Genomic DNA, 25,665 nt, shown 5'->3' on the forward strand with positions numbered 1-25,665 from the left:
GGGGTTACATTTGTTACCCTCCAATCTGTCAGGACTGTTCCAGGACCTACAGAATTTTAGAAGATGACAACCAACAGATCCACCATTTCCACAGCCACCTCCTTTAGTATCCTGGGGAGTTCAGTCCCAATAATTTCTCCAGTACTATTGTTTCAGTAATACTAATTTCTTTCAATTCCTCTTTCTCACTAGACCTTTGGTTCCCTAGAATTTCTGGGAAGTTATTTGTGTCTTCCTCCACGAAGAAGTAGTTATTAATTGCTCTGCCATTTCCTTGTTCTCTATTATAAATTCTCCCGTTTCAGACTGTAAGGGACCTACATTTGTCTTCATTAATTTTTTTTCTTTTTACATACTTCTAGAAGCTTTTACAGTTCACTTTTATGTTCCTTGTAAGTTTCCTCTCATACTCTATTTTTCCCTCTTAATTAATCTCTTGGTCCTCCTTTGCTGAATTCTAACCTGCTGCAAATCCTCAGATTTGTTGGGCCGCTTTTCCTGTTGTGTTTTTGCACCAGAAAGGAACGTAGAACTGTTGCAATGCATACATTCGTTCCTTAAATATTAGCCATTGTCTATCCACCATCATGCCTTTTAATGAAGTTCCTCAATCTATCTTAGCCAACTCACACCTCATACCTTTGTAGTTTCTTTTGTTAAGATTTAGATCCTTAGTTTCAGATCGGACTACTTCACTTTCCATCCTAATGAAGAATTCTATATGTTAAGGTCACTGTTCCCTAAAGAACCCTGCACAACAAGATTATTAATTAAACCCTTCTCATTGCACAAGACCAAATCTAGGATAGCCTGTTCCCTAGAAGGTTCGTCCACATACTGGTCTAAATAAAACCATCTCATAGAGAGTCCAGGAATTCATCCACCACAGTATTATTGCTAACTTGGTTTGCCCAGTCTATATGTAGATTAAAGTCACTCATGATTACCATAGCACCCTTGTTACATGTATCTCTAATTTCCTGTTTAATGCCAGTCCCTACCTTATCACTAATGGGAGTTGTCTATTGGGCCTCTAAACAGTAATGTCTTCCATCTCTTGTTACTTCTTAGCTCCGGCCAAACTGATTCTACATCTAGATTTTCTGAGCCAGTATCCTCTCTCACTATTGCACTGGTTTCATCCTGAACTAACAATACCACACCATCTCCTTTTCCTTTTTGCCTGTCCATTCTAAATATCGAATACCCTTGGATATTCATTTCCCAGCCTTGGCCACGCTGCAGCCATGTATCCGTAATTGCAATCATATCATACCTGCTTAAATCTATTTGCGCTGTTAATTCATCTACCTAATTGCAAATGCTCCGTGCATTCAGATACAGTGCCTTTAGGCTTGTCTTTTTAACATTTTATACATTTTGTTTTGTACTATGGCCCTATTTGATGCTAGCCCTTGTTTCCACTGCCTTCCACTTTTGCTTTCTACTTTTCTGTCTTTCATTCCTATCTTTGTTTCCCCTTCTTGTGTCTCCCCGCTCCGGTTCCCATCCCTCTGCCAATCTAGCTGTAACCCCGCCCCCCCGCCAGTACTAGCGAATACCCCTGCGAGGAGACAGCATCCTGGATTGTTTCCAGATTGTGAAGTAACAAGATCACAGATGACACAGGTTGAAACAGGAAGAGGAAGAATCTAAAAGACAGGGGAAGGATGCTGACATCCAGCTAGCTGGATCCGTCTTTGTAAAGGTTGTTCAGGAAGACAAGATGGGAGAGAGTGAGAGTGAAGTATTTAGCTCAGTGAAATTAGAAGAATTATAACTGAAAGATCCATGAGTAAAGCAGTTATACCAACAGCTTATTCTGAAACAGAGGTAGAATGTATTCCAGAGTGCTATTACCTTAAAAATGTGTTAATGAGGAAACGGAGACCTCCTCATATTCTGGCAGATGAAAAGTGGGCAGTAATACATCAAATAGTAATACCATCCGGATACAGGAATGAAATACTAGGAGTGGCTTATGAAATTCCAATAGCTGTACATTTATGAATTAGGAAAACGGAGGCTAAAATTCAAAAACATTTCTATTGGCCTGGGCTGCATGAAGATGTAGTCAAATTCTGTTGAACATGTTACACATGTCAGGTGATAGGGAAACCTCAAGCAGTAATTAAACCTGCACCTTTAATTCAAGTTCCAGCATTTGATGTACCTTTCACCAGGGTCCCGATTGATTGTGTAGGGCCCTTCCCTAAGACCCAATGTGGAAATCAGTACTTGCTGACAATCATGGATATGTCCACTAGATTTCTGGAAATGATACCTATACAAAATATTACAGCAAAGAGGACGGTAGAGGCGTTGACAAGTTCTTTAAAAGATATGGGTTATCAAAAGAAATACAGTTGGATCAGGGTTCGAATTTCCTGTCACAGCTGTTTAAGGAAGTAATGAACAGCCTGGGAATAAAGCAGTTTAAGTCCTTAGCTTATCGCCCTGAATCACAAGGTGCTTTAGAGAGACAGCAACAAACCTTAAAGACTATGATGCGGGCATAAAGTCAAGGCTACCCACATGACTGGGCTCGAGGGATTCTACTCTTGTTATTTGCTATTAGGGATGTCCCTAATGAATTGGCAGGGTTTAGTCCTTTTGAATTAGTCTATGGTCATGAAGAGGATCACTTAAGTTGATTCAGGAGAAACTAGTGGGTCAAAGTTCGGAAACTACTTTCCAGGATTATGTGACAAAATTTAGAAAAGATTGAATACAGCATGTGAGGTAGCTAAGGAACATTTAAGGATATCACAGCAAGTGATGAAGACGAGTGCAGGTAAGAGGACAAAAGCTCATAGTTTTGTGGCAGGAGAAAATGTGTTAGTCTTGTTGCAAATGTCAGGTGAACCATTACAGGCAAGGTTTGGTGGGCCTTACCAGATTGAAAAGAGACTGGGTGAAGTAAATCATTTAATAAATGCCCCAGAAAGTAGAAAGGACTAGAGGATGTGTCATGTAAATATGTTTGAAAAGTACTTTGACAGGGAAGGTAACCAAAACGAGGTTTAGTAGTAGTAGATAAAGGAAAAGGAGGTAGAAATGAAGGATTCTGAAATTGACTTTCCTGTAATTAAATTGGACAATGAGAGAGTGCTTAAAAATTCAAATGTGCTACTGAGCTACTTTCCAGCCAAGTGTCAAAGTGATATGGAAAAGCTATTGCAGTCACACAAAGCTATTTATGGGAATAAGCTGGGGAAAACAAACTTGGCTATACATGATGCAGAGTTGGGGGATTCAGTTTCAATAAGGCAACATTCTTATAGATTAAATCAAGTAAAATTAGCTCAAATGCAAAAAGAAATTGAATTCATGCTTCAGAGTGATACCATCAAGTCTAGCTGCAGTAACTGGAGCTCATCCATCGTGATGGTACTAAAACCAGATGGAACAGAAAGAGTGTGTGTGGATTATTGAAAAATGAAGAGGGACAAAAGTGGATTCATATCCTATTCTGTGGTAGGAAGATTGTATTGAGAAAGTGGGGCAATCAAAGTCTATCACAAAGATTGACTTGCTGCGAGGATATTGACAAGTACCCTTATCGGAAACAGTGAAGGAGATATCAGCTTTTGTAGCGTCAGATAGACTATATCAGTTCAAAGTTATGCCATTTGGTATGAAGAACACACCAGCAACATTTCAAAGACTGACAAAGCAATTGCAGGGCTGAGCAATTGTGCTGTTTATATTGACTGAACTACTAAAAAGGAACAAGAAATTTCAATGGACACAGGAGTGTCAGAATGCATTTGACAGTTTAAAAACTGAATTGACTATTACACCAGTTTTGGCAGCACCTAATTATGCCAAGCAGCTTAACTTGGCAATTGTTCCAAGTGATCTGGGTATTGGTGCTGTGTTGTTACAAGAAGATTAAACAAGAGTTGAAAAGCCGGCAGGATATTTTTCACAGAAGCTGAATCTGCATCAGAAAAGATACTCAACCATCAAAAAAGAGACTGTAGGTCTGGTGTTAGAGTCGCAGCATTTCAAAGTTTATGTGGCAAGCAATTCTTCAGAAACAGTTAGTTATAGAGACCTCAATCCTTGAAAATTTCTGGAAAAATTTTGAAACTGGAATGCCAGACTATTCAGATGGTGTTTATTGCTGCAATTGTTTTACAAATTATATATGTGGCTGAATGAGGAAATTTAATTACAGATGCATTGTCAAGTTTAAAGTTTAAAGGAAATTGGACATTTGAAACATGGACAATGGACTGAAATATCCTCTGTAGACACAAAGGACTTGTGTATATTGTCATGTTCATGCATGAACCTGGTAGTGTAATAGTTATGTGTATACAGGTAAGTATAATAAGTAATGCAAAATGGGTTGCAAAAATGAAACTGTACTTTAGAATTATGATAGTTCATTTTTCTATAAGGATGGGAGTGTAAAGAAAATGTCATATTTTCCAATATATCTGTGGGATACTGTGAAGCAGGCTTGTGGGGTCTGTGTGTAGGTTGTGTTTGTGTATGTGTGTGACTAATTTAATTAGACTGAAGATAGTCAGGCTGCAAGGTTTAAATCATCAAAGGGTTAGGTATAAAGTAGGCATTTTAGAAGTGAGCCAAGGTGGGATACCGGTAAATACAACATATTAGAAATTTGCATTAGGAGATGAATGAGGAGTTGAATTTTTAGCTGCTGAATTTTAAAGAGAAATCAAAGGAAGTTTTACAACTGATAAAGGTTATAAAAAAAATAAAGCAAAGTTATGAAGTTTATTTTTCCCGAAAGTGGTGCCCATAAAGACAACTTGAAAGATTTTTAGATTCTGGGAAAGGTAGCTTTCAAAAGAAAGTTAAAAAACGAGTTTAAAGATGAAAGGTGAAGAAATGTATTTAAAGAAAAGATTGAAAGCTGTATTTGGTGTGCATGTGGCCATGTGATCTTGAAGAGAGCACTGTGTGAGCAGTCCTGTGAAGGAAGCAGCTTCTAGCCACCCCAGAAAAGTATCTGGTTGTTCCAGAAAGCAAGGTTTTGTTACAAGCCTTGGATTTCCATTGTCAAGTGAGAGGGGGAGTGAAGCTTGTGAAATACCTCCCTTATAGCAACAATGGGTGCCTTGAGTAATGGATGGTTTATAGTTTAAGAATCTATAGGGACTGTTGCCTGGAAAAGGGTATTTATTTCTCATCATAGATAAGTAGAAATCTTTTGGGGAATGTATAAGACTAAATTTAACAATGTAATTGTAATCTTGTGTGTTTAAGTTTTCTTTTCTTTTGTTAATAAATGTTTTAATTTAATATTTAAAATCTCTCAAATGGAATCTTTACTTCTGACTTCAGTGCACATATTTCCTCGTAATAAAAATATCAATTGCAAATTGTTGTGATAGCTTGGCCAAGTTTCCCTGTGGAATTTGGTCAGCCCAGCAATTACCGCCTGCCATATAACATATATTTAAAATATCTATAACCATGATAGGCACAGAAATAATAAAATTGAATATTTTCACACTTACATATAACATTTTAATGGTCGATAGGAGGTCACCAACACATACAAGCGTAAGTCAAACTTCTTTCCACCGATCAGCAGTGGGTTGTCTATGTACAATGAAATGACATATGCCTCCTTCCCAGCAGGGGATATAAACCTACAAATTAACGAAGATTAGTTGGCTTGAACTTATTTAGATCACAATTTTAAAAATACATTAAAGAGGGTTCAGTAAGTAACAAATGGTGTTAATGGTGGCGACATACATATCAAAGCAAAACTCTGCACTTGCAACCTCTGTTGAGTCTATTTCTTCACCATACCTCTTAATTTTGAGGCAGAATCCAGTGTTTCAATACAAAATCTATAAAAGCACCTTGAGTGAGATAATACAGCAAATTGACATAGTTACAGTGGTGACTTGTCTCATTTCCCAATTCTACTTCTGATGTTAAGCTGTAAATCAGTATTAAACTGAAACTGCCCATTTGTTTAATGATTCTAGTATAAGGGTCTGGCACATACAGGGTTAATGTGGGACTGAGTACAGTACTGCCCACACAATGATGTAAGAAGACACATGACCCAGACACAGTCAGCGTGTGTTCAGCAAAGACGTGCAAAGACCTAAACATGGAGATACTGCCTAACCAGTACGTGTAAACAGATCTAGTAGTTAATAAAGATTTACAGTTAACCTACTGAAGACTACGAAAGCATCTTTAAGACACACCCTCACAACATGGTGGCAGCAGGGGATCTTCAACCTCGCTAAAATGCTGAAACAAACCAAAATGCTGGAAGACTAAGAAAAAACCATCAACAAAGATTCTGGCCTGAAAGAAACTCATAGAAGACGCTGAGGGCATAGAGAAAAAGATCAGCTAAAAACACTCCAGAGAGAAGGTCTGGAAGCTGAAGGCAAAGACTTTTACTGCAGCAGAAGACTCAATTGAATCTCCCTTGGAGGTCCAGCTTCAAGGTGCAGAGTCGACAGAACTTGCAAGGGTGAGCTAAATCTTTTAAAGTTCCAGGCTGTAGCTTGTTCTGGGAACACTTCCACTAATTCAGTGTCAGAAACGCTGTTTGTAAAAAACCCGTCGCTAAAACCTGATTCCTGACTCAGAGTGTCAATACACTTGGAGATTGCCAGAGAAAAAAAAAGAGAAAAATTAATTAAACATCTTAGGAACATCGCAACTGTCCAGCTTAGAAAACAGCAAGAATAAGTTTGAATTCGACTGCCTTGTTACTCGGCAAAGCAAACCGCTGAATACAAGAAGTTGGCAGATAGCCAATCCAGGCGGCCATTGTAAAAACAAAATTTTCTTTCAAGAAGCACGTCATCACCATTTTGCAGAGCCTGCCAAATCCGGCCAGCAAGGGGCATCCCTTTGTCTTTGAATGAACAGCGGCACCATCTTGAAATCCAGGAAAAGCATTTGATTAGGGGCTACATCAAAGGTGATTGCAGAAGATAAAAGCTCATGGTGTAAGGGGTAACATATTAGCATTGATAGAAGATTGGCTGGCTGGCAGAAAACAAAGTATGCATAAATGGGTCTTTTCTGAATGGCAAGATGTGATGAGTGGAGTCCCACAGGGGTCGGTGCTGGGGCCTCAACTTCTTACAATTTATATCAATAATTTAAATGAGGGAGCAAAGGCATGGTAGCTAAGTTTGCAGATCACACAAGGATAGGTAGGAACGTATGTTGTGAAGAGGACATAAGAAGGTTGCAGAAGGATATAGATAGGTTGAGTGAATGGGCAAAAATTGGCAGATTTTTGGAGTATAATGTGGGAAAAAGTGAAGTTGTTTATTTTGACAGGAACATTTTTAAAAAAGTACTGCTTAAAAGGGGAACGACTCCAAAATTCTGAGGTACAGAGGGATCTAGATGTTCTAATGCATGAGTCACAAAAAGTTAGCACGCAGGTACAGTAAGTATTTAAAGCGGCTAATGGAATGCTATCCTTTAAGAGAGGAATTGAGCATAAAAGTAAGAATGTTACATTTCAACTATACAGGGCATTGGTGAGATCACACCTTGAATGCTGTGTGCAGTTTTGATTTCCTTATTTATGGAAGGATGGAAGTGGGTGGGAAGCAGTTAAGAGGAGGATTTCTAGATTGATACCTGAAAAGAGATGAGGAAAGGTTAGATGGACTGGACTTGTTTCTACTGGAGTTTAGAGGAGTGAGGGGTTACTTGATTGAAGTCTATAAAGATCCTGAATGGTGTTAATAAGGAGGACGTGGAGAGGATGTTTCCTCTTGTGGGTGAGTTGAGAACTAGGGGTCACTGTTTTAAAATTAGGGGTTGGCCTTTTAGGACAGAGATGAGGAGAATTTTTTTCTCTGAGGGTTGTGCGACTTTGGAACTCTGCTTCAGATGGTGGTAGAGGCTGGGTCATTGAATATTTTTAAGGTGGAAGTAGATAGATTCTTGTTTGGCAAGAGAATCAAAGGTTATTGGGGTGAATGGGGATGTGGAATTCGAAAAACAAACAGATCGGCCATGATCTTATTGAATGGTGGAGCATGCTCGAGGGGCCGAATGGCGTCCTCCTGCTCCTATTTCATATGTTCGTAAGTTCAGAGAAAGCTTAAAAAAACATTGAAGGAAGAGCATGAAATCACATTCGGGCACAACTCTTCAATTTTTAAAAAACCCTCTTTGGGCCAAACATCTTGTTTTGAATCTTTCCCACAGAGTTGAAAAGTTCAAAAAAAGGACTTCCCATCAGCGCAACTGGAGCCCACTGAGACCAGACAATCGCAGGAAGAAAAGCAGAGAGAAAGAAATGGTTACTGCATAGCCATTCTTAAAAGGGAAACAATATTTAAAGCTGTAACTCCAGAAAAATATAGATGACCATGGATCAAAAATCCAACTTAGCAGATCAGTTTGGACTTATCCAAGGGCCAAACCCAACAGTATACATGGCATCCTTGAGAAGCAAGTTTTTACATTACTATAGTACATCAAAAAGACAAATCAGAGGAAGTCCAGATTACTGCTGTGGTGATCTTGCGAATCACTGACGAACCCTCAACCAGCCTCAAAGAAATATTACAGCCTTTGACGAATATTTTACTCTTCAAGTTCAGGAGAGTGGAGAGCTTAAAAACAGGCAGAGAAAACTGCCAGCAAAGTGACAAACAAACCTATTGAGGGCACCAGAGAGGCAAGTAACTTCCTAGAAGTCCTAAAGGAATACCTTTTTGAAGACCCCGGCACATTTCCAGAACCATACCAGCAACTGGTAGTAAACGGCAAGCCATGCAGCAGGCAGAGCAAAAAAAAGCAGAAGTAGAATCAGAAACTGTTTGTATCAAAGCTGAACCGGAAGATTTGAAGTGTAAGATTCAAGATGAGTGTATACCTTTGAAAACGGACGATAAACTAAAGCCTTCAATGAACCAAACTGTTTGAGATCTGAACAAACAAATTTCAGAGGCAAAGGTACCAGGAGAAAAAAAGGACCCTCAATTCCATAGTTGGCAAATCGAAGAGGGAGCTGGGAAAATTCAACCAGCTGTACAGCCAGTCACAATAGCAGGCAGAAAAGTACTCAAAGAAGTTGTGGCCTTGAAATACTCTTTGAAGAACCAATACATGGCCCTGCAAAAACATGAGTTAAAATAGAATTTGAAAACTACTTCAGAAGAAGCTGTGTTGGAGCTATCAGCAGTGACAAAACGATATACTGAAATAAAGAGTGAGAAGACAAGAGCTAAATAGGAAGTTAAACAGCTCAAAGAACAGTTAATTGTCTTTCATTATCAAATTTAAAAACAGTACATAACCCTTCAGCAACGTGACAGAATAAAGACTACCTTGAGCAACAGAATTGCAGAACAGTAGAACAAACTCAATGAGACTCTGGAAATTACAGGAAAACTCAAGACATAGTAACTGAGCTTCGCAATGAAAAGTAAAATCTGTTGAAGAGCCTTCTCACGCTACAAAGAACCCTCTAGTCAGTCTTTTCCTCTAGAACAGGCTTATTCAACCTTTTTGAATGGGAGGGGGCACATTTCAATTTCTCATGCTCAGAGCTGATGAGTAAATTTCAGAAACATAACGTTTGGCACTACATGAAACATGAATTTCAAAAATAAATCTGACATATGAAAAGAAACTTGCTGAGCAAAAAAATCAAAAGAATAAATTATCACTCATTTTTAAAAAATTAAGATGACCATTCAAGTGAGAAAGGGCGAGAGTTTGTGTCCAGCCCACTCCCAGTCTCAGGGTGCTCAATTGTTCACCCTCACCATTGTGAGAGTGCCTTTTGGTGTGTGGGGGTGAGGGCGAATAAGAATCCTGAGACTGGGAGTGAGCCAGACACACTGTCCTCTCCCTCTCACCCCCACCCCCAACCCCTCTCTCACTCATGTACACTCACCCTCTCTCTACACACACAAATACATACCCCCCCTCTCTCTCATACACAGACTCACCCTCTCACACCTCACTCTCTCTCACACACACACACACACACACACACCCCCTCCCCCCCAGCCCACCTCTCGCTCTCTCTCAAACACACAGAAGCACATACACACACCCTCACTCTCTCTCGAAGACACACTCACCCTCTCGAACACACTCACCCTCTTGAACACACACTCACCTCCTCCCTCTCAAGCACACTCACCCGCTCTCTCACACACACCCACTCATCCTCTCTCAAACACCCTAACGCTCTCTCACACACAGCCTCATGGTCTCTCCCTCACACACGAACCCTCTCTCTCACACCCACTCACCCTCTCTCACTCACACGCCCGCTCACCCTCTCTCACGCACACGCCCGCTCACCCTCTCTCACCCACTCAGCCTCTCTCTCACACACACACACTCATCCTCCCTCTCTCTAACACACATCCACTCACCCCTCCACACTCCCTCACACTTTCTCTCACACACACACCCTCTCTCTCTCACCAACACTCACCCTCTCACTCTCACCAACACTCACCCTCTCACTCTCACCAAAACTCACCCTCTCACTCTCACCAACACTCACCCTTTCACTCTCACCAACACTCAACCACTCACTCTCACCAACACTCAACCACTCACTCTCACCAACACTCAACCACTCACCCTCTCTCACACACACGCTCACTCTCCCACTATCACGCACACGCTCACCCTCTCCCTCTCTCATACACGCTCATCCTCTCTCTGTCATACACGCTCACACTCTCTCTCTCTCTCATACACGCTCACCCACTCTCTCTCTCGCTCATACACGCTCACCCTCTCTCTCTCTCGCTCATACACGCTCACCCTCTCTCTCTCATACACGCTCACCCTCTCTCTCTCATACACGCTCACCCTCTCTCTCTCATACACGCTCACCCTCTCTCTCTCTCTCTCTCATACACGCTCACCCTCTCTCTCTCTCTCATACACGCTCACCCTCTCTCTCTCTCTCTCATACACGCTCACCCTCTCTCTCTCTCTCTCATACACGCTCACCCTCTCTCTCTCTCTCTCTCATACACGCTCACCCTCTCTCTCTCTCATACACGCTCACCCTCTCTCTCTCTCTCTCATACACGCTCACCCTCTCTCTCTCTCTCTCATACACGCTCACCCTCTCTCTCTCTCTCTCTCATACACGCTCACCCTCTCTCTCTCTCTCTCTCATACACGCTCACCCTCTCTCTCTCTCTCTCTCATACACGCTCACCCTCTCTCTCTCTCTCTCATACACGCTCACCCTCTCTCTCTCTCTCTCATACACGCTCACCCTCTCTCTCTCTCTCTCATACACGCTCACCCTCTCTCTCTCTCTCTCTCATACACGCTCACCCTCTCTCTCTCTCTCTCATACACGCTCACCCTCTCTCTCTCTCATACACGCTCACCCTCTCTCTCTCTCTCTCATACACGCTCACCCTCTCTCTCTCTCTCTCATACACGCTCACCCTCTCTCTCTCTCTCTCATACACGCTCACCCTCTCTCTCTCTCTCTCATACACGCTCACCCTCTCTCTCTCTCTCTCATACACGCTCACCCTCTCTCTCTCTCATACACGCTCACCCTCTCTCTCTCTCATACACGCTCACCCTCTCTCTCTCTCTTATACACGCTCACCCTCTCTCTTTCTCTTATACACGCTCACCCTCTCTCTCTCTCTCTCATACACGCTCACACTCTCTCTCTCTCTCTCATACACGCTCACCCTCTCTCTCTCTCTCTCTCATACACGCTCACCCTCTCTCTCTCTCTCTCATACACGCTCACCCTCTCTCTCTCTCTCTCATACACGCTCACCCTCTCTCTCTCTCTCTCTCATACACGCTCACCCTCTCTCTCTCTCTCATACACGCTCACCCTCTCTCTCTCTCATACACGCTCACCCTCTCACTCTCTCTCTCATACACGCTCACCCTCTCTCTCTCTCTCTCATACACGCTCACCCTCTCTCTCTCTCTTTCATACACGCTCACCCTCTCTCTCTCTCTCTCATACACGCTCACCCTCTCTCTCTCTCTCTCATACACGCTCACCCTCTCTCTCTCTCATACACGCTCACCCTCTCTCTCTCTCTTATACACGCTCACCCTCTCTCTTTCTCTTATACACGCTCACCCTCTCTCTCTCTCTCTCTCATACACGCTCACCCACTCTCTCTCTCATACACGCTCACCCTCTCTATCTCTTACACGCTCACCCTCTCTCTCTCTCTCATACACGCTCACCCTCTCTCTCTCTCTCATACACGCTCACCCTCTCTCATACACGCTCACCCTCTCTCATACACGCTCACCCTCTCTCATACACGCTCACCCTCTCTCATACACGCTCACCCTCTCTCATACACGCTCACCCTCTCTCTCTCATACACGCTCACCCTCTCTCTCTCTCTCATACACGCTCACCCTCTCTCTCTCTCTCATACACGCTCACCCTCTCTCTCTCATACACGCTCACCCTCTCTCTCTCATACACGCTCACCCTCTCTCTCTCTCATACACGCTCACCCTCTCTCTCTCATACACGCTCACCCTCTCTCTCTCATACACGCTCACCCTCTCTCTCTCATACACGCTCACCCTCTCTCTCTCTCTCATACACGCTCACCCTCTCTCTCTCTCTCATACACGCTCACCCTCTCTCTCTCTCTCTCATACACGCTCACCCTCTCTCTCTCTCTCATACACGCTCACCCTCTCTCTCTCTCTCATACACGCTCACCCTCTCTCTCTCTCTCTCATACACGCTCACCCTCTCTCTCTCTCTCTCATACACGCTCACCCTCTCTCTCTCTCTCTCATACACGTTCACCCTCTCTCTCTCATACACGCTCACCCTCTCTCTCTCATACACGCTCACCCTCTCTCTCTCATACACGCTCACCCTCTCTCTCTCATACACGCTCACCCTCTCTCTCTCATACACGCTCACCCTCTCTCTCTCATACACGCTCACCCTCTCTCTCTCATACACGCTCACCCTCTCTCTCTCATACACGCTCACCCTCTCTCTCTCATACACGCTCACCCTCTCTCATACACGCTCACCCTCTCTCATACACGCTCACCCTCTCTCTCTCATACACGCTCACCCTCTCTCTCTCATACACGCTCACCCTCTCTCTCTCATACACGCTCACCCTCTCTCTCTCATACACGCTCACCCCTCTCTCTCTCTCTCTCATACAACGCTCACCCTCTCTCTCTCTCTCATACACGCTCACCCTCTCTCTCTCTCTCTCATACACGCTCACCCTCTCTCTCTCTCTCTCTCATACACGCTCACCCTCTCTCTCTCTCTCTCTCATACACGCTCACCCTCTCTCTCTCTCATACACGCTCACCCTCAGCTCTCTCTCTCTCTCATACACGCTCACCCTCTCTCTCTCTCTCTCATACACGCTCACCCTCTCTCTCTCTCTCTCTCATACACGCTCACCCTCTCTCTCTCTCTCTCATACACGCTCACCCCTCTCTCTCTCTCTCTCATACACGCTCACCCCTCTCTCTCTCTCTCTCATACACGCTCACCCTCTCTCTCTCTCTCTCATACACGCTCACCCTCTCTCTCTCTCTCTCATACACGCTCACCCTCTCTCTCTCTCTCTCTCATACACGCTCACACCTCTCTCTCTCTCTCTCATACACGCTCACCCTCTCTCTCTCTCATACACGCTCACCCTCTCTCTCTCTCATCTCTCCCTCTCTACACGCTCACCCTCTCTCTCTCTCTCTCATACACGCTCACCCTCTCTCTCTCTCTCTCATACACGCTCACCCTCTCTCTCTCTCTCTCATACACGCTCACCCTCTCTCTCTCTCTCTCATACACGCTCACCCTCTCTCTCTCTCATACACGCTCACCCTCTCTCTCTCTCATACACGCTCACCCTCTCTCTCTCTCTTATACACGCTCACCCTCTCTCTTTCTCTTATACACGCTCACCCTCTCTCTCTCTCTCTCATACACGCTCACCCTCTCTCTCTCTCTCTCATACACGCTCACCCTCTCTCTCTCTCTCTCTCATACACGCTCACCCTCTCTCTCTCTCTCTCATACACGCTCACCCTCTCTCTCTCTCTCTCATACACGCTCACCCTCTCTCTCTCTCTCTCTCATACACGCTCACCCTCTCTCTCTCTCTCATACACGCTCACCCTCTCTCTCTCTCATACACGCTCACCCTCTCACTCTCTCTCTCATACACGCTCACCCTCTCTCTCTCTCTCTTACACGCTCACTCTCTCTCTCTCTCTCATACACGCTCACCCTCTCTCTCTCTCATACACGCTCACCCTCTCTCTCTCTCTCATACACGCTCACCTCTCTCTCTCTCATACACGCTCACCCTCTCTCTCTCATACACGCTCACCCTCTCTCTCTCTCATACACGCTCACACCTCTCTCTCTCTCATACACGCTCACGCCTCTCTCTCTCTCATACACGCTCACCCTCTCTCTCTCTCATACACGCTCACCCTCTCTCTCTCATACACGCTCACCCTCTTCTCTCTCATACACGCTCCCCTGTCTCTCTCATACACGCTCACCCTCTCTCTCTCATACACGCTCACCCTCTCTCCTCTCATACACGCTCACCCTCTCTCTCTCATACACGCTCACCCTCTCTCTCTCATACACGCTCACCCTCTCTCTCTCATACACGCTCACCTCTCTCTCTCATACACGCTCACCCTCTCTCTCTCTCTCATACACGCTCACCCTCTCTCTCTCATACACGCTCACCCTCTCTCTCTCATACACGCTCACCCTCTCTCTCTCATACACGCTCACCCTCTCTCTCTCATACACGCTCACCCTCTCTCTCTCATACACGCTCACCCTCTCTCTCTCATACACGCTCACCCTCTCTCTCTCTCTCATACACGCTCACCCTCTCTCTCCTCTCATACACGCGTCACCCTCTCTCTCTCTCTCATACACGCTCACCCTCTCTCCTCTCTCCATACACGCTCACCCTCTCTCTCTCATCATACACGCTCACCCTCTCTCTCTCTCTCTCATACACGCTCACACACTCTCTCTCTCTCTCATACACGCTCACCCTCTCTCTCTCTCTCTCATACACGTTCACCCTCTCTCTCTCATACACGCTCACCCTCTCTCTCTCTCATACACGCTCACCCTCTCTCTCTCATACACGCTCACCCTCTCTCTCTCATACACGCTCACCCTCTCTCTCTCATACGCGCTCAGCCTCTCTCTCTCTCTCATACGCGCTCAGCCTCTCTCTCTCTCATACGCCGCTCAGCCTCTCTCTCTCTCTCATACGCGCTCAGCCTCTCTCTCTCTCTCATACGCGCTCAGCCTCTCTCTCTCTCTCATACGCGCTCAGCCTCTCTCTCTCTCTCATACGCGCTCAGCCTCTCTCTCTCTCTCATACGCGCTCAGCCTCTCTCTCTCTCATACGCGCTCAGCCTCTCTCTCTCTCTCTCATACGCGCTCAGCCTCTCTCTCTCTCTCATACGCGCTCAGCCTCTCTCTCTCTCTCATACGCGCTCAGCCTCTCTCTCTCTCTCATACGCGCTCAGCCTCTCTCTCTCTCTCATACGCGCTCAGCCTCTCTCTCTCTCATACGCGCTCAGCTCTCTCTCTCTCTCATACCGCTCAGCCTCTCTCTCTCTCATACGCGCTCAGCCTCTCTCTCTCTCTCATACGCGCTCAGCCTCTCTCTCTCTCATACGCGCTCAGCCTCTCTCTCTCTCATACGCGCTCACCCTCTCTCTCTCTCTCATACACGCTCACCCTCTCTCTCATACACGCTCACCCTCTCTCTCTCTCTTACACGCTCACCCTCTCTCTCTCTCATACACGCTCACCCTCTCTCTCTCATACACGCTCACCCTCCCTCTCTCATACACGCTCACCCTCTCTCATACACGCTCACCCTCTCTCTCTCATACACGCTCACCCTCTCTCTCTCATACACGCTCACCCTCTCTCTCTCATACACGCTCACCCTCTCTCTCTCTCAAACACGCTCACCCTCTCTCTCTCTCATACACGCTCACCCTCTCTCTCTCTCTCATACACGCTCACCCTCTCTCTCTCATACACGCTCACCCTCTCTCTCTCTCTCTCTCATACACGCTCACCCACTCTCTCTCTCATACACGCTCACCCTCTCTCTCTCTTACACGCTCACCCTCTCTCTCTCTCTCATACACGCTCACCCTCTCTCTCTCTCTCATACACGCTCACCCTCTCTCTCTCTCTCATACACGCTCACCCTCTCTCTCTCTCTCATACACGCTCACCCTCTCTCTCTCTCTCATACACGCTCACCCTCTCTCTCTCTCTCATACACGCTCACCCTCTCTCTCTCTCTCATACACGCTCACCCTCTCTCTCTCTCTCATACACGCTCACCCTCTCTCTCTCTCATACACGCTCACCCTCTCTCTCTCTCTCATACACGCTCACCCTCTCTCTCTCATACACGCTCACCCTCTCTCTCTCATACACGCTCACCCTCTCTCTCTCATACACGCTCACCCTCTCTCTCTCATACACGCTCACCCTCTCTCTCTCATACACGCTCACCTCTCTCTCTCATACACGCTCACCCTCTCTCTCTCATACACGCTCACCCTCTCTCTCTCATACACGCTCACCCTCTCTCTCTCATACACGCTCACCCTCTCTCTCTCATACACGCTCACCCTCTCTCTCTCATACACGCTCACCCTCTCTCTCTCATACACGCTCACCCTCTCTCTCTCATACACGCTCACCCTCTCTCTCTCATACACGCTCACCCTCTCTCTCTCATACACGCTCACCCTCTCTCTCTCTCTCATACACGCTCACCCTCTCTCTCTCTCTCATACACGCTCACCCTCTCTCTCTCTCTCTCATACACGCTCACCCTCTCTCTCTCTCTCATACACGCTCACCCTCTCTCTCTCTCTCATACACGCTCACCCTCTCTCTCTCTCATACACGCTCACCCTCTCTCTCTCTCTCTCATACACGCTCACCCTCTCTCTCTCATACACGTTCACCCTCTCTCTCTCATACACGCTCACCCTCTCTCTCTCATACACGCTCACCCTCTCTCTCTCATACACGCTCACCCTCTCTCTCTCATACACGTTCACCCTCTCTCTCTCATACACGCTCACCCTCTCTCTCTCATACACGCTCACCCTCTCTCTCTCATACACGCTCACCCTCTCTCTCTCATACACGCTCACCCTCTCTCTCTCATACACGCTCACCCTCTCTCTCTCATACACGCTCACCCTCTCTCTCTCATACACGCTCACCCTCTCTCTCTCATACACGCTCACCCTCTCTCTCTCATACACGCTCACCCTCTCTCTCTCATACACGCTCACCCTCTCTCTCTCATACACGCTCACCCTCTCTCTCTCATACACGCTCACCCTCTCTCTCTCATACACGCTCACCCTCTCTCTCTCATACACGCTCACCCTCTCTCTCTCATACACGCTCACCTCTCTCTCTCATACACGCTCACCCTCTCTCTCTCATACACGCTCACCCTCTCTCTCTCATACACGCTCACCCTCTCTCTCTCATACACGCTCACCCTCTCTCTCTCTCTCTCATACACGCTCACCCTCTCTCTCTCTCTCTCATACACGCTCACCCTCTCTCTCTCTCATACACGCTCACCCTCTCTCTCTCTCTCTCTCATACACGCTCACCCTCTCTCTCTCTCTCTCATACACGCTCACCCTCTCTCTCTCTCTCTCTCTCATACACGCTCACACTCTCTCTCTCTCTCTCATACACGCTCACCCTCTCTCTCTCTCTCTCTCTCTCTCATACACGCTCACCCTCTCTCTCTCTCTCTCTCTCTCTCTCATACACGCTCTCTCTCTCTCTCTCTCATACACGCTCTCTCTCTCTCTCTCTCATACACGCTCACCCTCTCTCTCTCATACACGCTCACCCTCTCTCTCTCATACACGCTCACCCTCTCTCTCTCATACACGCTCACCCTCTCTCTCTCATACACGCTCACCCTCTCTCTCATACACGCTCACCCTCTCTCTCTCTCTCTCATACACGCTCACCCTCTCTCTCTCTCTCTCATACACGCTCACCCTCTCTCTCTCTCATACACGGTCACCCTCTCTCTCTCTCTCTCTCATACACGCTCACCCTCTCTCTCTCTCTCTCTTATACACGCTCACCCTCTCTCTCTCTCTCTCTCTCTCTCATACACGCTCACCCTCTCTCTCTCTCTCTCTCATACACGCTCACCCTCTCTCTCTCTCTCTCTCTCTCATACACGCTCACCCTCTCTCTCTCTCTCTCTCTCTCATACACGCTCTCTCTCTCTCTCTCTCATACACGCTCTCTCTCTCTCTCTCTCATACACGCTCACCCTCTCTCTCATACACGCTCACCCTCTCTCTCTCTCATACACGCTCACCGCTCTCTCTCTCTCATACAACGCTCACACCTCTCTCTCTCTCATACACGCTCACCCTCTCTCTCTCTCATACACGCTCACCCTCTCTCTCTCTCATACACGCTCACACCTCTCGCTCTCTCATACACGCTCACCCTCTCTCTCTCTCTATACACGCTCACCCTCTCTCTCTCATACACGCTCACCCTCTCTCTCTCTCATACACGCTCACCCTCTCTCTCTCTCATACACGCTCACTCCTCTCTCTCTCTCATGCACGCTCTCCTCTCTCTCTCTCATACACGCTCACCCCTCTCTCTCTCTCAGACACGCTCACCCTCCTCTCTCTCATACACGCTCACCTCTCTCGTCTCTCATACACGCTCACCCTCTCTCTCTCTCATACACGCTCACCCTCTCTCTCTCATACACGCTCGACCCCTCTCTCTCTCATACACGCTCACCCTCTCTCTCTCTCATACAACGCTCACCCTCTCTCTCCTCATACACGCTCACCCTCTCTCTCTCATACAAGCTCACCCTCTCTCTCTCTCAACACGCTCACCCTCTCCTCTCTCTCATACACCTCACCCTCTCTCTCTCTCATACACGCTCACACTCTCTCTCTCTCATACACGCTCACCCTCTCTCGTCTCTCATACGACGCTCACCCTCTCTCTCTCTCATACACGCTCACTGCCTCTCTCTCTCATACACAGCTCACTCCTCTCTCTCCCTCATACACGCTCACCCTCTCTCTCATACACGTTCACCCTCTCTCTCATACGCGCTCACTCCACTCTCTCTCTCATGACGCGCTCACCCTCTCCTCTCTCATACGCGCTCAGCCTCTCTCTCTCATACGCGCTCAGCGTCTCTCTCTCTCGATACTCGCTCAGCCTCTCTCTCTCTCATACGCGGCTCAGCCTCTCTCTCTCTCATACGCGCTCACCTCTCTCTCTCTCATACGCGCTCAGCCCTCTCTCTCCTCATACGCGCTCAGCCTCTCTCTCTCTCATACGCGCTCACCCTCTCTCTCTCTCTCATACACGCTCACCCTCTCTCTCTCTCTCATACACGCTCACCCTCTCTCTCTCTCTCATACACGCTCACCCTCTCTCTCTCTCTTTCTCTCATACACGCTCACCCTCTCTCTCTCTCTTTCTCTCATACACGCTCACCCTCTCTCTCTCTCTCTCATACACGCTCACCCTCTCTCTCTCATACGCGTTCACCCTCTCTCTCTCATACGCGCTCACCCTCTCTCTCTCATACGCGCTCACCCTCTCTCTCTCATACGCGCTCACCCTCTCTCTCTCATACGCGCTCACCCTCTCTCTCTCATACACGCTCACCCTCTCTCATACACGCTCACCCTCTCTCTCTCTCTTTCTCTCATACACGCTCACCCTCTCTCTCTCTCTTTCTCTCATACACGCTCACCCTCTCTCTCTCTCTCTCTCATACACGCTCACCCTCTCTCTCTCATACGCGTTCACCCTCTCTCTCTCATACGCGCTCACCCTCTCTCTCTCATACGCGCTCACCCTCTCTCTCTCATACGCGCTCACCCTCTCTCTCTCATACGCGCTCACCCTCTCTCTCTCATACACGCTCACCCTCTCTCATACACGCTCACCCTCTCTCTCTCATACACGCTCACCCTCTCTCTCTCATACACGCTCACCCTCTCTCTCTCATACACGCTCACCCTCTCTCTCTCATACACGCTCACCCTCTCTCTCTCATACACGCTCACCCTCTCTCTCTCATACACGCTCACCCTCTCTCTCTCATACACGCTCACCCTCTCTCTCTCATACACGCTCACCCTCTCTCTCTCATACACGCTCACCCTCTCTCTCTCATACACGCTCACCCTCTCTCTCTCATACACGCTCACCCTCTCTCTCTCATACACGCTCACCCTCTCTCTCTCTCATACACGCTCACCCTCTCTCTCTCTCATACACGCTCACCCTCTCTCTCTCTCATACACGCTCACCCTCTCTCTCTCATACACGCTCACCCTCTCTCTCTCATACACGCTCACCCTCTCTCTCTCATACACGCTCACCCTCTCTCTCTCATACACGCTCACCCTCTCTCTCTCTCATACACGCTCACCCTCTCTCTCTCATACACGCTCACCCTCTCTCATACACGCTCACCCTCTCTCTCTCATACACGCTCACCCTCTCTCTCTCATACACGCTCACCCTCTCTCTCTCATACACGCTCACCCTCTCTCTCTCTCATACACGCTCACCCTCTCTCTCTCTCATACACGCTCACCCTCTCTCTCTCTCTCATACACGCTCACCCTCTCTCTCTCATACACGCTCACCCTCTCTCTCTCTCTCTCTCATACACGCTCACCCACTCTCTCTCTCATACACGCTCACCCTCTCTCTCTCTCTCATACACGCTCACCCTCTCTCTCTCTCTCATACACGCTCACCCTCTCTCTCTCTCTCATACACGCTCACCCTCTCTCTCTCTCTCATACACGCTCACCCTCTCTCTCTCTCTCATACACGCTCACCCTCTCTCTCTCTCTCATACACGCTCACCCTCTCTCTCTCTCTCATACACGCTCACCCTCTCTCTCTCTCTCATACACGCTCACCCTCTCTCTCTCTCTCATACACGCTCACCCTCTCTCTCTCTCTCATACACGCTCACCCTCTCTCTCTCTCTCATACACGCTCACCCTCTCTCTCTCTCTCATACACGCTCACCCTCTCTCTCTCTCTCATACACGCTCACCCTCTCTCTCTCTCTCATACACGCTCACCCTCTCTCTCTCATACACGCTCACCCTCTCTCTCTCATACACGCTCACCCTCTCTCTCTCATACACGCTCACCCTCTCTCTCTCATACACGCTCACCCTCTCTCTCTCATACACGCTCACCCTCTCTCTCTCATACACGCTCACCCTCTCTCTCTCATACACGCTCACCCTCTCTCTCTCATACACGCTCACCCTCTCTCTCTCATACACGCTCACCCTCTCTCTCTCATACACGCTCACCCTCTCCTCTCTCATACACGCTCAGCCTCTCTCTCTCTCATACACGCTCACCTCGTCTCTCTCTCATACACGCTCACCCTCTCTCTCTCATACACGCTCACCCTCTCTCTCTCATTCACGCTCACGCCTCTCTCTCTCATACAACGCTCACCCTCTCTCCTCTCATACACGCTCACCCTCTCTCTCTCATACAACGCTCACCCTCTCTCTCTCTCATACACGCTCACCCTCTCTCTCTCTCTCATACACGCTCACCCTCTCTCTCTCTCTCATACACGCTCACCCTCTCTCTCTCTCTCTCATACACGCTCACCCTCTCTCCTCTCTCTATCTCTCATAAACACTCACTCCTCTCTCTCTCTCTCACGCACTCTCTTCCTCTCTCTCTCTCACACACGCTCACCCTCTCTCTCTCTCTCTCATACACGCTCACCCTCTCTCTCTCTCATACACGTTCACCCCTCTCTCTCTCATACACGCTCACCCTCTCTCTCTCATACACGCTCACTCCTCTCTCTCTCATACACGCTCACGCCTCTCTCTCTCATACACCGCTCACCCTCTCTCTCTCATACACGCTCACCCCACTCTCTCTCATACACGCTCACCCTCTCTCTCTCATACACGCTCACCCTCTCTCTCTCATACACGCTCACCCACTCTCTCTCATACACGCTCACGCCTCTTCTCTCATACACGCTCACCCTCTCTCTCTCATACACGCTCACCCTCTCTCTCTCATACACGCTCACCCTCTCTCTCTCATACACGCTCACCCTCTCGCTCTCAAACACGCTCACCCTCTCTCTCTCATACACGCTCACCCTCTCTCTCTCATACACGCTCACCCTCTCTCTCTCATACACGCTCACCCTCTCTCTCTCATACACGCTCACCCTCCTCTCTCTCATACACGCTCACACCTCTCTCTCTCTTACACCTCACTGCTCTCTCATCTCTCTCATACACACGCTCACCTCTCTCTCTCTCTCTCATACACGCTCACCCTCTCTCTCTCTCTCATACACGCTCACCCTCTCTCTCTCTCATACACGCTCACCCTCTCTCTCTCTCATACACGCTCACCCTCTCTCTCTCTCTCTCATACACGTTCACCCTCTCTCTCTCTCTCTCATACACGTACACCCTCTCTCTCTCTCTCTCATACACGTTCACCCTCTCTCTCTCTCTCTCATACACGTTCACCCTCTCTCTCTCTCTCATACACGGTCACCCTCTCTCTCTCTCTCTCTCATACACGCTCACCCTCTCTCTCTCTCTCTCTTATACACGCTCACCCTCTCTCTCTCTCTCTCTCTCTCTCACACATTCCTCACCCTCTCTCTCTCTCTCTCTCTCTCTCATACACGCTCACCCTCTCTCTCTCTCTCTCTCTCTCATACACGCTCACCCTCTCTCTCTCTCTCTCTCTCTCATACACGCTCTCTCTCTCTCTCTCATACACGCTCACCCTCTCTCTCTCTCATACACGCTCACCCTCTCTCTCTCTCATACACGCTCACCCTCTCTCTCTCTCATACACGCTCACCCTCTCTCTCTCTCATACACGCTCACCCTCTCTCTCTCTCATACACGCTCACCCTCTCTCTCTCTCATACACGCTCACCCTCTCTCTCTCTCATACACGCTCACCCTCTCTCTCTCTCATACACGCTCACCCTCCTCTCTCTCTCATACACGCTCACCCTCTCTCTCTCTCATACACGCTCACCCTCTCTCTCTCTCATACACGCTCACCCTCTCTCTCTCTCATACACGCTCACCCTCTCTCTCTCTCATACACGCTCACCCTCTCTCTCTCTCATACACGCTCACCCTCTCTCTCTCTCATACACGCTCACCCTCTCTCTCTCTCATACACGCTCACCCTCTCTCTCTCATACACGCTCACCCTCTCTCTCTCTCATACACGCTCACCCTCTCTCTCTCTCATACACGCTCACCCTCTCTCTCTCTCATACACGCTCACCCTCTCTCTCTCTCATACACGCTCCCTGCCTCTCTCTCTCTCTCATACACGCTCACCCTCTCTCTCTCTCATACACGCTCACCCTCTCTCTCTCTCATACACGCTCACCCTCTCTCTCTCTCATACACGCTCACCCTCTCTCTCTCTCATACACGCTCACCCTCTCTCTCTCTCATACACGCTCACCCTCTCTCTCTCTCATACACGCTCACCCTCTCTCTCATACACGTTCACCCTCTCTCTCATACGCGCTCACCCACTCTCTCTCTCATACGCGCTCACCCTCTCTCTCTCTCATACGCGCTCAGCCTCTCTCTCTCATACGCGCTCAGCGTCTCTCTCTCTCATACGCGCTCAGCCTCTCTCTCTCTCATACGCGCTCAGCCTCTCTCTCTCTCATACGCGCTCAGCCTCTCTCTCTCTCATACGCGCTCAGCCTCTCTCTCTCTCATACGCGCTCAGCCTCTCTCTCTCATACGCGCTCACCCTCTCTCTCTCTCTCATACACGCTCACCCTCTCTCTCTCTCTCATACACGCTCACCCTCTCTCTCTCTCTCATACACGCTCACCCTCTCTCTCTCTCTTTCTCTCATACACGCTCACCCTCTCTCTCTCTCTCTCTCTCATACACGCTCACCCTCTCTCTCTCTCTTTCTCTCATACACGCTCACCCTCTCTCTCTCTCTCTCTCATACACGCTCACCCTCTCTCTCTCATACGCGTTCACCCTCTCTCTCTCATACGCGCTCACCCTCTCTCTCTCATACGCGCTCACCCTCTCTCTCTCATACGCGCTCACCCTCTCTCTCTCATACGCGCTCACCCTCTCTCTCTCATACGCGCTCACCCTCTCTCTCATACGCGCTCACCCTCTCTCTCATACGCGCTCACCCTCTCTCTCATACGCGCTCACCCTCTCTCTCTCATACGCGCTCACCCTCTCTCTCTCATACGCGCTCACCCTCTCTCTCTCATACGCGCTCACCCTCTCTCTCTCATACGCGCTCACCCTCTCTCTCTCATACGCGCTCACCCTCTCTCTCTCATACGCGCTCACCCTCTCTCTCTCATACGCGCTCACCCTCTCTCTCTCATACGCGCTCACCCTCTCTCTCTCATACGCGCTCACCCTCTCTCTCTCATACGCGCTCACCCTCTCTCTCTCATACGCGCTCAGCCTCTCTCTCTCATACGCGCTCAGCCTCTCTCTCTCATACGCGCTCAGCCTCTCTCTCTCATACGCGCTCAGCCTCTCTCTCTCATACGCGCTCAGCCTCTCTCTCTCTCTCATACGCGCTCAGCCTCTCTCTCTCTCTCATACGCGCTCAGCCTCTCTCTCTCTCTCATACGCGCTCAGCCTCTCTCTCTCTCTCATACGCGCTCAGCCTCTCTCTCTCTCTCATACGCGCTCAGCCTCTCTCTCTCTCTCATACGCGCTCAGCCTTTCTCTCTCTCTCATACGCGCTCAGCCTCTCTCTCTCTCTCATACGCGCTCAGCCTCTCTCTCTCTCTCATACGCGCTCAGCCTCTCTCTCTCTCTCATACGCGCTCAGCCTCTCTCTCTCTCTCATACGCGCTCAGCCTCTCTCTCTCTCTCATACGCGCTCAGGCCTCTCTCTCTCTCATACGCGCTCAGCCTCTCTCTCTCTCTCATACGCGCTCAGCCTCTCTCTCTCTCTCATACGCGCTCAGCCTCTCTCTCTCTCTCATACGCGCTCAGCCTCTCTCTCTCTCTCTCATACGCGCTCAGCCTCTCTCTCTCTCTCTCATACGCGCTCAGCCTCTCTCTCTCTCTCTCATACGCGCTCAGCCTCTCTCTCTCTCTCATACGCGCTCAGCCTCTCTCTCTCTCATACGCGCTCAGCCTCTCTCTCTCTCTCATACGCGCTCAGCCTCTCTCTCTCTCTCATACGCGCTCAGCCTCTCTCTCTCATACGCGCTCAGCCTCTCTCTCTCTCTCATACGCGCTCAGCCTCTCTCTCTCTCTCATACGCGCTCAGCCTCTCTCTCTCTCTCATACGCGCTCAGCCTCTCTCTCTCTCTCATACGCGCTCAGCCTCTCTCTCTCTCTCATACGCGCTCAGCCTCTCTCTCTCTCTCATACGCGCTCAGCCTCTCTCTCTCTCTCATACGCGCTCAGCCTCTCTCTCTCTCTCATACGCGCTTCAGCCTCTCTCTCTCTCTCATACGCGCTCAGCCTCTCTCTCTCTCTCATACGCGCTCAGCCTCTCTCTCTCTCTCATACGCGCTC

The 25,665-nt window shown here is 48.4% G+C and overlaps 1 protein-coding gene across 3 annotated transcripts in view; it reads right to left on the minus strand.

The window, feature by feature from the left end:
• The window catches only part of LOC121281889 (probable tubulin polyglutamylase TTLL1), a 104,269-nt gene that overhangs the window by 41,831 nt on the left and 36,773 nt on the right, over positions 1–25,665 (minus strand). For all 3 annotated transcript variants that reach the window (XM_041195018.1, XM_041195017.1, XM_041195019.1), the window contains one exon: positions 5,499–5,633. In XM_041195018.1, coding sequence (XP_041050952.1) covers positions 5,499–5,633 — 135 coding nt within the window. The remainder of the gene's footprint in view (positions 1–5,498; positions 5,634–25,665) is intronic.

Source organism: Carcharodon carcharias, chromosome 9 (assembly GCF_017639515.1).
Source record: "Carcharodon carcharias isolate sCarCar2 chromosome 9, sCarCar2.pri, whole genome shotgun sequence".
Taxonomy (NCBI): domain Eukaryota; kingdom Metazoa; phylum Chordata; class Chondrichthyes; order Lamniformes; family Lamnidae; genus Carcharodon; species Carcharodon carcharias.